The following is a 12,055-nucleotide window of genomic DNA, read 5'->3' as shown; positions in this document are numbered from 1 at the left end:
TCACTCATGACGTTGTATAACCTGTACTGGTATTCGTATGATCGGGTTTAAGTCCGAAAGTGTTGTACAAAGCAGGTGTTTTATCAGATATGACACCACCCCTTTTTGCATCGTCTCATTGGTCCAGGTTATCGGGTAGATTCGCAAAGGCAATAGGATATCTTGATCCAATAACGCAACTTGTAAAGCGTGAGTGACTCGTTTGAATCAGGGGTGAGTTCCAAGAGAAAGTACTTATCTGATAAAAAGTGAATGACCAATCTTGTCCTCCCTTTGGCTTTTACCCTGAATATTGACACCAAAATCCTCCTTCTCCCTCTCCCTCTCCTCTGCTAGACTGCGTAAACTAGATTCCGTTCACACAATTGACCATTACTTCCTCCATCTTTATTCATGGTCATGTCGGCCGACATCTTCATAGTGGGTGGTAGCATAGCATACACCTAACAACGACGTGGAATCAGCCCAATCATCACCCACTTTACTCTTTCAAACTATATCTGATTCCCGATTGAATGAACAATTGATTGGATCATCCCACGACCTGACATACATTTCGTTATCGGCCGATATCTCTTCAATTCAACTCAATCAACTCACACCAAGCGCTATCTGATTAGACAAGAAATTTTCGCTGTGCTTGTAATCGAACACAGCAGGGTGGAGTAATAGCGAAACTAGGGATATTACAACTCTTGCCGCTCGCTTGGTTGACTAGACTTGATTGGACTGGACTGGACCATACCACAGGTATACCGTTGTCACCTCACCTTACACCATAGACCATACAGTGCAATATCAATTCAATCACCATTACACTCCAATTTCGGTCGAATCGTTTCTCTACTTCCTTACCAACAGGTGATCTCCCATCATTCTCATAGTATCTTCCATCTTCTCACTCTCGCTCCCATCCAACTATAACACAAAGACACAGGGGAAATGTCATTAGCCATCCCTCAACCTAGACCTCCTCCCCCTCCTACCTCATCTTCCTCATCCCTCGCCACTCGACCAGCACCCACAATGTTACCTAAACAACCCACCCAGAAAGTCCAACCTCGCCCATCGTCATCAGGTCAAAGACCAATGATGCCTAGACCTAAACCTAGCGCATCCTCCTCTCAACTTACACCTGCTGCTCGACCACTCCTCAACTCTTCTGTAGGCTCATCATCATCTATGAAGATACCCCTCCCACCCAAATCAACCACCACCACCACCACCCCCTCCGCACCCTCACCTTCCACCCGTCCGGCAATGCCCTCTCGTACTTCCTCGACGGCCTCTACGCCCACCGCTTCTTCCTCTGCCGCTGCTGCCGTGGCTCCACTTATGGTCCCGGGGAAAGATACTTCTTCGTCCGCTGGGAAGATCTTTGCTAAACCTAGTAAAGAGTGGGTGTTGCCCGAACGTGCTAAGCCTGGTAGGAAGGTTAGTGTGGAGGAACCTGATAATGTGAGTTTGGGTATGGCTCTGCTCTCTCTTTGATCTCTGGCACCTCTTTTTGTGATATTTGCTACCTTCGCCCTTTCTCTTCATCAGTTGTTATAGGTTTCAATGCTGACACTGCCGTACTGTTTGCAGAAACGCCAATCGCAGAACCGACTTTCTCAACGGGCCCACCGAGCCAGACGAACAGATTACATTCAAACCCTCGAAGAAAGATTACGGCAATATGAAGCTGATGAAATCCATTCCAACGTTCGACTACAGGAAGTGGCCAGAGCACTGAAGACGGATAACGAAAGGTTGAAGAACGAATTGAACAACGTACAGAATCAATTACTTGAATTCAACAATGATAGGAATACTTGGGAGGCGGAGAAGAGATCTTTGGGATTGATGATCAATCAGTTGAAGGTGGAAGTGGAGAGTTTGAAGAATAATAAATCATCGGGAATGAGTCCTTCCACCACGACAACGATAGTTAGAATGGAACTGGACCAAAATACTATTGATTCGCTTGTTCCTGGACCTAGTCCTGTTATTCAAAGGAGACAATCGTTGACTCATCGAGCTTCGTATAATCAACCTAACAATGACATATCACTCATATCGACTTCCACTACCAATAACCAAACAAGACAACGAAGAGATACGCTGGACTGTCCGATCTGCCCTAATCCCGATCCGGACTGTCCATGCCAACAGGGTTCTTCCTCCTCTTCCACGGTCAACCAGGCTATACGAAGAGACGTCACCTTGGTTCAGCCTCAGTCGTCCTCATGCGGATTATGTCATTCCACCGACGAATGCCTGTGTAGAGTGGTAGTGAATCAAGATCAAAATTCACCCGAAGATATCAAACCTATCATCCTCTCCTCACCCAACATCTCATCACCTACTAAATCCTTGAAATCAATAGACGATGGATGTGGTTTATGTGCGGGAGGAGGATTCTGCGCGTGCCGAGCTGCCTCGGAGACACAGAGTAATCATTCGGGTTCATCGGGAATCACCAAAGCTATATCTATCGCCAATTCCTCGTCGTCTTCTGCTAGCATACCTCCCCCGACCGTGGTCAGAGCTACAAGTTCGGCGTCGGCCATACCTTTGCGGCTGAAATCGAAAAGCACGAAATCGTCTATATGGACTTTGAACAATGCTGTGGTGGCTACGTCGCCAAAGAAGGAGGCGGTTTGTACAGGTGATCCGGATAATTGCGATGCATGTAAGAACGATTCGTTTGGTGAGTTGACTTTTCTACTGTGCATCACATTATTGGACTACCTCAAGCGTAATACCATAGAACGTAGCGCTGTGTGTACGCTCATGCTAATGCTGACGATCGTTATCATCCAGGTCGAGAGTTCTGTCAACACCTCTTCGAAGACGCTCATCCCGACGCTACCGAGGGATTAGAAGGTAGCACCACCAAAAAGGGATGTGGGAACTGTTCGGGTCCTAACGGGTGTATGTCCATCAAATCGTTATTATCGCCCAGTCAAAATCAAAATCAACAAGCTGGACCGTCGTCGACAAAGGCACCTACACCGCCTCCAGCAGTACCAGTCTTTGAAGATGATGAGCCAACGATACTCGCACCGTTGCAAATGGCATGTTGTGGGAACCCAGAGCTGTGCGGAGGGAACCATGGACATAGTTCGGGATGTACGGGGGAGATCGTACTTGGTGGACCTGCCTCCAGTGTAGAAAATCAGTCGGGTGAACCGATGATTCATGTACATATCGAGGGTCCTGGCAATGAGGAGGGTCATGAGACACTAAGACCAGATCAGGCATGGAAACAACTCAAGGTAGGTTCAATCATCCTCCCATGTTGATGATGTTGTACGTTGCAATGACTGACCTACATTAAACGATAGGCCCACCCCAATGCCAAATTCGCATCCCTCGCTCTCCTCGCCGACGTCGTAGCTAGACGAACCAATGTTCTCGGGGGATTCGCTTCTCCCTCACCCTCGCCCATGCCCCCTTCCCCAGTCTCGTTGAATGCCAAACCTCTAAGCTCAGGATCGACCTCAGCCTCGTTGAGTTATAATCATCATCAGAATAATAAGAAGAGAGGTTTCGATATTGAGACCTCTGCTGTGAGGGAGGCATTGAAGATGCTTGATAAAGCTACGCCTGGGCCGGAGAGTGAGGGGGGTGACGAGAGGGATGGGAAGAGACGGAGGATTTGAATGGACAGTGCTATTGAGAAGCAAAGAAAAGAAAAGAAAAGAAGAAGATAAAGAAGACATGCTAAATGTATACGATCTTGCATTTGTAGAATAGGATTATTCTTTGGGCACATAGAGTATTAGTAGATTTACGCGTATTTTCATAACTGATCCAGTCATGTTTGTACCGTGAGGATGCATGATCACATGTGAATGTATGAAATGTCCGAGTGCGAGTCATGTTGTTCTTGCCTATCCACTTGATTTGTTGAGACTACGTCTAATCATGTACATCGCCTCACTGGCCAAACATGTATTCACCAATCAGTGATCTATGGAATCTCTCGTGTATACAAGTTATACCGCCCATTTCTCCATGATGAAGGTTCAAGTGAAACACTACTCTACCCATACCTAACCTCCTAATTCTCTTCCCTCCATCTATGCGATCTGTGCAGTATCGCACTATCAAATTACGAAAGCTTGACATACCTACATTACACCCCAACAATCAGTACGAACCCTATACCCATACGACATGTCAAGGACGGACTCACGTCGCGTCGATCTGCTTGATCTGAGGTAAAGCCAAGATGATCTTCCGCCTATAACCCGTCATATCATTCATCTGACATGGGTTACCCTCCAAATAGACCGTCTCGAGATTTGGTAGGGGACGGAGTTGCGAGTCGAGGGAATGCAGGTTAGGGATCTTGTTGTAGCTTGCCTATTATTGTCCCATATCGCACGGTTAGTAACAGCTTTGGAGAATTTCAATTAGTTGTGCAGTGGAGGGAGTTGGTCACTCACCCAGAATTCTTCTAATTCAGTTAAGTGCGAGATACCTTCAATTGCTTCTATCATGTTGTTACCTATATCAAGCGTTTTGAGCTTCGTCTGGAATTCAACAAGAACAGAGAGTCAGCTTGGTCCTCTCTTGCAGGTCGAAGGGGATATTTCCCCCTGAAATAGTCAGATGGGTTATAATATAATTACAGAGTGCGGGACAGCACGAAACACTCACATTCTTCTCTAAGCCTTCAATCTTGGTCAGACCATTATGCGATAGATACAGTTCTTCCAGGTTGACTAGCGCATCCAGGTTCTCCATCTTGGTTATTCTATTAGATTGGATAGAGAGAATACGAAGTGACGAGAACGTCGAGAGGTTCTAAGGGCATGAATGACGCCATCAGCTAAAGTTCATCCGTATCAAACTATATCTTCCCCTCATTCCCTACATCTCCTTCATCACACAACCGTCCTTCTCACCCCGCCCTATCCTCAACTTGGTAACCAACTCCAGCCCGAACTAGACCCGCACTCACCTCCAGAGACCTAATTTTATTCTTACCCAACCACAATTCCTCCAACTTCCTCAAACTATCCAAATTCTCAATTGCCCTGAGCCGATTCCCACCCAGTTCGATCGATGTGATGGTATCCTTACACCAATCCAATTTACCAGGTTCAATGTGGGATATCTTATTTTGAACCAGGTATAGGACGTTCAGCTTGGTCAAAGAGGGTAAAGAGGGGGCATGTCGGAGATTGTTAAATGACAAGTCTAGTGAGCTGGGGAAAAAGAGGAGTCAGCTCGTCCCTGTATGCGTTGTAGAAATGCCAATCAAGTTGGAGGAATGAAGGAATATTCGCTGTGACTTGAAAATGACGACTGGAAAGCCATTCTATAACCATATCTGGAATTCGGATGATGGGTATATCCATCGGAACAGTCCTCCTGATATACAAAATGAACGAACAAAGGGACTCAAATGGCACTAAACGTAGTTCGACTATGCGGCGGGTATGCCAAGCACTTCCATACTACACGCTCATAGCCTACTGACTCATTACTCCGACAATGATGTTGGGCAGATATATTTAAATACAGATAGACAGTACAAGAGGACCATCTACTCACGTCAGGCTCTCGCACCCCTTTAGCTCTTCTTCCTCGACCCTACTTCCCAACCTGTTGTCATATAAATCCAATTCCTCCAATTCTGATAATCCCTCGAACACCCCAGAGGGTAGTGGCGAGGTAATTTCATTTTGTCTAAGACATAATCTCTTGAGGTATTTTGAGAACCTAGGTATATTCAGAGGAGCTATGGAAGAAGACTTCAGTCGAAGATGTTGTAATTGAAGATCCTAACGTGATCCACCATGTCAGCTCAAAGACCTAGTTGAGATTTCGCTCCAGCAAGGACAAAGTTGTTCCTCACCTCTGTATCCTCTGGATAGTCTTTCAAGAAATCACCATCATCTCCTATATCCTGCGCCTCACCGGGTATACGAGGTGGTTCCTCGTCGTCCTCTGGCTCAGAGTCCGATGCTGGGAGATGGACAATCTCGGTGGGACCTAACCTCGCTCGGGGTTTCTTGGGCGACGAGGTTTCGCCTTCAGTTGCGATGGCTTCTGCCTGAGTACCATAGACGGGGGGTTGTGATTCTGATATGCTCTGGTCTGACATGATAGATTGATTTGATATATGGATGGAATGAGAAAGGAGAGATGAGACGAGGAATACCTCACTCTGAAGAGTCATCTAAGATGTCCTCCGCTGATCCGCTTCGTTGCCTTTTCAAGCTTCCGCCGGAAGAGAATTCAAAGAACGCACGCGACGGTCACATGTCTACACGTGTTGACCCCAGCAAACGGGTGGTTTTGATTGGGCGTATAGGTGTCAAACCCCGATAGAATCAAGTTTTAAAATTGTAATTATTGTAATCAGATCCATTAAATCGTAATAGATGAATAGGATTATTTTCCTGATGATGAAAGAGATCATCACAGAGTGTCACCCCCTTTTATCACCCTGAACTGCATGCTCACATTTAGCACCATTCCTCGGACCACAGGAGAGAATGAGATTGTTATTACCGATCATCATCCTCATCATCATTGTCACCGTCACCGTCACCGTCACCGTCACTGTCGCCAATATCGTATTACATTGCATTGTCTCGGTCTGGTTTGATTTGATTTGATCTGATTTGATTTGATCTGATTTGATTTGATCTGATTTGATTGGATTGGATTGGATAGGATTTCACTGGATAGGATTGGACTGGATTGTGCCCCTCTCGGTCAAATAGTACACAAGGCTCAACCCGTCTCTGATGGTTTCCATCTCCACACATAGTATCGTCTCAGCATCCACCCGGATACCATGTGTCAGAACGAGGCAATACCATTCAGCGAAACGCCCCCTTTGACAGAAGAGGAATGGACAGAAGCATTGAAATGGTAGGTCTCTTTATTATGCTGTGGTCTCACCACTCGTCAGCGTAGTTGGCCATTGTTGACTCTGAGACACTTCAGCTACGCAAGGGATCGTGAGTCTTCATCTGGAGGATCATCATCGATCATCGAAGAAACGCACGATCAGCACTGGGCAGTCACACTGCCTCCGCCGACACAGAACAGACCACACTTTCCCAGACCACCGCCTCTAGTTCATCACGGTGATTCGGATGACTCGCTGGATGCGAGTATAGGTGGAAATGGAGTTCCGTTCACGCGACCTGAAAACATACCTGGACCTTTTAGACATCTCGAAACTGCCGCAGAACATCCACCTCACATACAGGCATACGACAAACCGAAAGATTACGACTTCAACGAGCAAAACTCTTTGAGCGGGTCGAATCCTATTCCCGTCGCATTTGATACTGCCAGGACGGCACTTGGGCCGAAAGGAGAAGAAGAATTTCAGGATGATGATCGGAGGTCGGCCAAGAATGAAAGGAAAAGGATGAAAACACATTATCAAGAACACGGTTGGCTACCTGGGCCTACGCCAAGCAAGTCGACCAGACTGAAAAGGAGAAGGGCAATCAGGCGATTAGGGCTTGTGGGCGAAGAGGAAGATGGGAGAAAGGCTGTTCTATCAAAGTACGCTGAAATGGCTGAGCTGGTAGGCGTTATTTTCTTAAGGAAGTCTTCCTTGATTGTTAGACTAATCCGGGATATAGGTCTTTGACATCCCACAATCGTTGGTTGCTATCATACACGATGAAACGGAATTTGTCTACTCTTCCGACGTGAGTATCAAAATCCCTCCACGACTTCGCACACAAGTTGACCTCGATGTAAATACTCAGCCAGACAAACCATCCGAATCACGACCAACCCCTCAGACTGCTTGTAGTCATGTCATAGATATCCACGATGGGGATTGTTGGGTCATTGCTGATTGTACAAAGGATTGGCGGACGAAAAATAATCCGCTATTCGAAGACAAGCATTTCAGAGTGAGTGTTCTTCTTGGATCAATATCCGACGAGCTCTTTTGACTCTGTTCTCAGTTCTTCGCCGCAGCTCCACTACGATATCACGGAAAAGACGGATCGTTGGTCGATCTGGGCACATTGAATATATACGATGTGAAAGCTAGATATTCCTTCAGTCAGCGGGAACGATCGTTATTGCTGAAATTGTCCAATATGTTGGTATATCAACTGGCAACACTGGTGAGTGACATCTACACTCCAGACATCCACAATTTTGAAATTTTGTCTGACATTCGTCTCGCTTAGCAATCGGAGTACATGGCGAAGCGAGCGAGCGCGATGTACGAAGCATCTATCACTTTTTTGCGAAGATCGCTAATTCCCGAACCTTCGGGAAGCAAGCGACGGTACCCTTCGCGGAAACGGTCTTCTTCTTCATTCAGCGGATCTTCCTCTGGGCTATCTGGCCCATCAGCCCCGCTGCCGCCTCCACCTCATCCGTCATCACAGGCCAAAATGGCACCGCCTGATACTTCGGATTCCACTCAGGTCGCCAGCAAAGCTGGTCCTAGAGACAGTCGAGATGCGAGGAGACAGGCTATCGTAGCCAACCAAAATCTATACGACGACGCCGCCAATACGCTTCGGCAACTACTCAAAGCTGATGCAGTAGCCGTGGTCAACCTCGAGGATTACCAGCTATTTATGAGGAAACAAAGTTCGTCGGGGGGCAGCGTGGAAGGCAAAAAGGGGAAATCAAGGATTGAGACCAAGGAAAAAATTATCAATGACTATCTGAAAGGGGAACCTTGGCCGGCGGACGTTGAACCTGTCATCAATTACGGGGGCAGGCAGTCAGGTACGGAAATCTTGGGTTTTTCGGCCAATGATCCTCGCATTCGGTTCCGTCTTGATGCGGACGGAGTTGAGTCTGTATTAGCGGAGTTTCTGAGAGTTTATTTCGCCACGAGACGATTCTGGTGGGACAGAGAAGAGAACGAGGATCCTCTTTCGTCAAAGATCATGAATCTTATGCCCCCTCAAGCGCAAACCGCTTTGGGTACGACTTTTATGGGTCACGACGGTAAAATCAAGTTCGTCATGTTTGCGACTTGGAATGAGCCACCATCATCACTCGTCGATTCAAGTTTGGTGGCCTTGCCTTTCATTTGGATTTTGGGTGGATGTCTTATTGCAGCACTGGCCATGAAGAAAATCAGGGCTCTGGAGCAGAGTCAGATCTCCTATTCAAATATACAGGCGCAGTGAGTGCAGCGTTTCAAGCTCTGAATTACAGTGTTAACCCTTTTGAATTGTAGCGAATTGCGCACACCCCTCCATCAGATTCTAGGCATAACACAGCTTCTACGGTCATCGGTGAACGATATAGCTGAGACCCCTCGATCTCCTGGTTCCGTTGCTGGCAATGAACAGGTCAAAGGTCTCTTACCTTTCCTTGATGCTGTAGACACGTCCAACAAAACTCTGCATGGGATTGTCGACAATATCTTGTCGTTTCTTGATCTCAAAGGAAAAGAAGATTCGAACTCCCTCGGAGATAACGGCTTGCTGACAACTCCTGTGGGCACGCAAACTTCTCTCGAGGTCCTAATTGAGGAAATAATACAAGAGGCAATCGAAGAAGATGGCAAATCGAGAAAAGCCAATGGTCAACCTATTTGTAAGATCGAGACTATCTTTGAGATCATTCCTCCTCTTCTAGGAGAACAGGTCTCGGAGGATGCAGGGGGCGCATTGAGACGGTACGTGATATGCATGCAGTGTTTCGTGTGTAGCTTCAGCTAATTGCATGCGTGGCGTGCAGTGCGCTGGGAAAAGTTCTTGGTCACGCTTACAAATTCATCGACTCTGACGGCTGCGTGGAGATATACATTGACGACGTCGTCGATCTACTGCCGCCTGAGGATTGCGAGGAGGTGAGCAGTTCAGGTCCTTTGCTCCAAGAGGTCTCACTGATGGTAAAGATTCCTTGCAGATCGCTATGACCAAATTCGTCAGCATCACTATCAAGGACGATGGTCGAGGGATGCATCAGGCATTCGTCAATGACAAATTGGGCGAGCCGTGGGCAAAGGAAAATCAGCATGCAACCGGCAGCGGTATGTATATTCCATTAAGGAACGTCTCATGTGCTGATACCTCGTTCATAGGTCTTTCTGTCCATTTAGCATATCGAATCATCGATTTGATGGGAGGCTGCATGGAGATTTCCTCGGCTCCAAGGGCAGGGACCACTGTCCAGATTGATGTACCACTCCCACTTCGATCCATGCCGTTCCCGGAGTCTCATTCTGAACCTGGCTGTCGAAGGGGTTCAACAGCTAGCATACGGCAACTCAAATTGCATCATGAACAGATGGATATCGATCGAAAGGTATGCTTCGCAGGATTTTCCGATAATGGCCCCCGAATCGAGATGGTAGGCGAAGCGTTGAATCGACAGTATGCCAAGATTGGATGTGAGATAGTGACGAATGCGGAAGATGCGCAACTTGTCGTAGCCTTTGGGGGAATCGAGGAAAATCGCGAACAGGCTGAAGAATTATTCCAAAGAGCACACACACAAGATATAGTCTTCTTGATCACCAACGAACATTCCGCTCATGAAGATGTGCTGGAATTGGAAAAGGAGATGAATCTTCAAGTCAGAAGATTCAAACGACCCATGAATCCCTCTATCCTGAGAGAGACATTGTTCCCTAATCACTCGGAGAGGTTGAGAAATATGTTTGACGAGGAAAACGACGGTGAAAAAGTACAAGTCGATTCTGGAGCGATCAACACCCCCCATCTGATGTCACCCGAAGGAAACGATCAAGGGAGACCCTCAGATCAAAGAAAGAAGCACGCTTCACCTGTTTCAGGAGATCTGAATAGCTTTGGCCGTCCCGATTGGTCTTTCCCCCCCGGCGATCATTCGGCAAAGAAAGACACTCAGTACGCATCGAAAGGTGGATCAGGGAATAGAAATCCGTCAAATATGAAACTCGAAGAGGCCATGGCATCCTTATCGACTGGAGAATACTTTCCATCTGTGTCACCCAAACAGAAATATAAGCAGGAATTGGAGCTTGCACAATCGCCAGTGGAACATGGGGACAACGACACAACACCCAAGACCGAAGACACCGAGCCCAACAGACGGCATCCCGTGACGACTGAACAGGCATCAGAACGAGAAGCGAGCTCGTTCCCAGATACAGCGAGCACATCGATTACATCTGATTCTGGGCCAAGTTCAGTGAATGTACCCTTATCTGGGAGGAATGGAACAGGTGACGGAAAAAGCGAAGCAAAAGCTAATGTCAAAGTTTTGGTGGTGGAGGATAATAAGATTAACAGGACGCTACTGGTTAAGCTGTTGCAGAAACAGATAGTTTCGGTAGGTCCAGTGTCTCATCATTTGCCGTTCATATGGCCATGTATCCAGGAGTGATTCGTTCTTTTGGAGAACTAACCTCACCTTCGCTTTTAGCCTAAAGATATATTAGAAGCTGAAGATGGTCAAGAAGCTATAGACATATTCAAGACTGTTTCAGGCCCGTTGATTGGTGAGGCGATCATTTTGGGTTGATTGATAGCGACTAATGATATACCTTTTCTTTGCGCATCGACAGTGTTGCTCGATATCAACATGTAAGTTGCGAGAACTCCTTGTGCCCGTTATGCTATAACTCACCACTGATGAGATCTGATGATCACGATAGGCCCAGGAAAGATGGATATCAAACCAGTATAGAGATGAGGATGATCGAAAAGGATAACCCGGATAGGCAAAGAGCTCAGATCGTAGCTGTCACCGCGCTGGCCAGTGCCGATGAGAAGAAGAAAGGTTTAGTCGAGTGGGTGCACTTCCCAGGAGGAGGTACAAAGAGTATCTTTTACTAATGATCGTTCTGATGACTTAGGTGTAACATGGACGACTGGTACTCCAAACCATGTGGGAAATCTGTGATCTCACTTATAATTTCCAATGCCTGTCAGAAGTTGAGCGCATAGACCATTAAAATCTTTTGGCTTGAGCTGAAATCCAATATATTGGATGTATATCCTGGTTTTGTATATTGGATTTGAACATTATGTTTGTACTTTTAACTGTAGTTGTATATTCAGTATCCAAATCCTCTTGGAGAGAAAAGCCTTTTTTCGTATGATTATCATAACGGAAT

At 46.6% G+C, this 12,055-nt stretch overlaps 3 protein-coding genes across 3 annotated transcripts; 2 read left to right on the top strand and 1 right to left on the bottom strand.

The window, feature by feature from the left end:
- Positions 1-942: 942 nt before the first annotated feature.
- I302_106799 (uncharacterized protein) lies at positions 943-3,647 on the top strand (the record flags this gene model as incomplete). The annotated part of the gene is made up of 4 exons (XM_019192548.1): positions 943-1,458; positions 1,588-2,692; positions 2,806-3,260; positions 3,330-3,647. 4 exons carry the CDS (start codon positions 943-945, stop codon positions 3,645-3,647), a joined length of 2,394 nt encoding a protein of 797 aa, XP_019045545.1.
- A 532-nt stretch (positions 3,648-4,179) lies between these two features.
- Positions 4,180-6,103, bottom strand: I302_106798 (uncharacterized protein; the record flags this gene model as incomplete). Its single annotated transcript, XM_019192549.1, has 6 exons — positions 4,180-4,353; positions 4,437-4,523; positions 4,651-4,797; positions 4,955-5,201; positions 5,551-5,780; positions 5,855-6,103. The coding sequence occupies 6 exons, from the start codon at positions 6,101-6,103 to the stop codon at positions 4,180-4,182; spliced, it is 1,134 nt and encodes a 377-aa protein (XP_019045546.1).
- A 699-nt stretch (positions 6,104-6,802) lies between these two features.
- On the top strand, positions 6,803-11,885 carry I302_106797 (uncharacterized protein; the record flags this gene model as incomplete). Its single annotated transcript, XM_019192550.1, has 14 exons — positions 6,803-6,879; positions 6,955-7,549; positions 7,608-7,676; positions 7,737-7,886; positions 7,941-8,105; positions 8,172-9,130; positions 9,185-9,628; positions 9,691-9,802; positions 9,862-9,985; positions 10,037-11,268; positions 11,362-11,437; positions 11,504-11,522; positions 11,594-11,728; positions 11,795-11,885. 14 exons carry the CDS (start codon positions 6,803-6,805, stop codon positions 11,883-11,885), a joined length of 4,248 nt encoding a protein of 1,415 aa, XP_019045547.1.
- Between the last annotated feature and the right edge of the window lie 170 nt (positions 11,886-12,055).

Source organism: Kwoniella bestiolae, chromosome 5, assembly GCF_000512585.2.
Source record: "Kwoniella bestiolae CBS 10118 chromosome 5, complete sequence".
Classification (NCBI taxonomy): domain Eukaryota; kingdom Fungi; phylum Basidiomycota; class Tremellomycetes; order Tremellales; family Cryptococcaceae; genus Kwoniella; species Kwoniella bestiolae.
The sequence above is the reverse complement of the archived record's forward strand: the minus strand, read 5'-3'. Positions and strand labels throughout refer to the sequence as shown.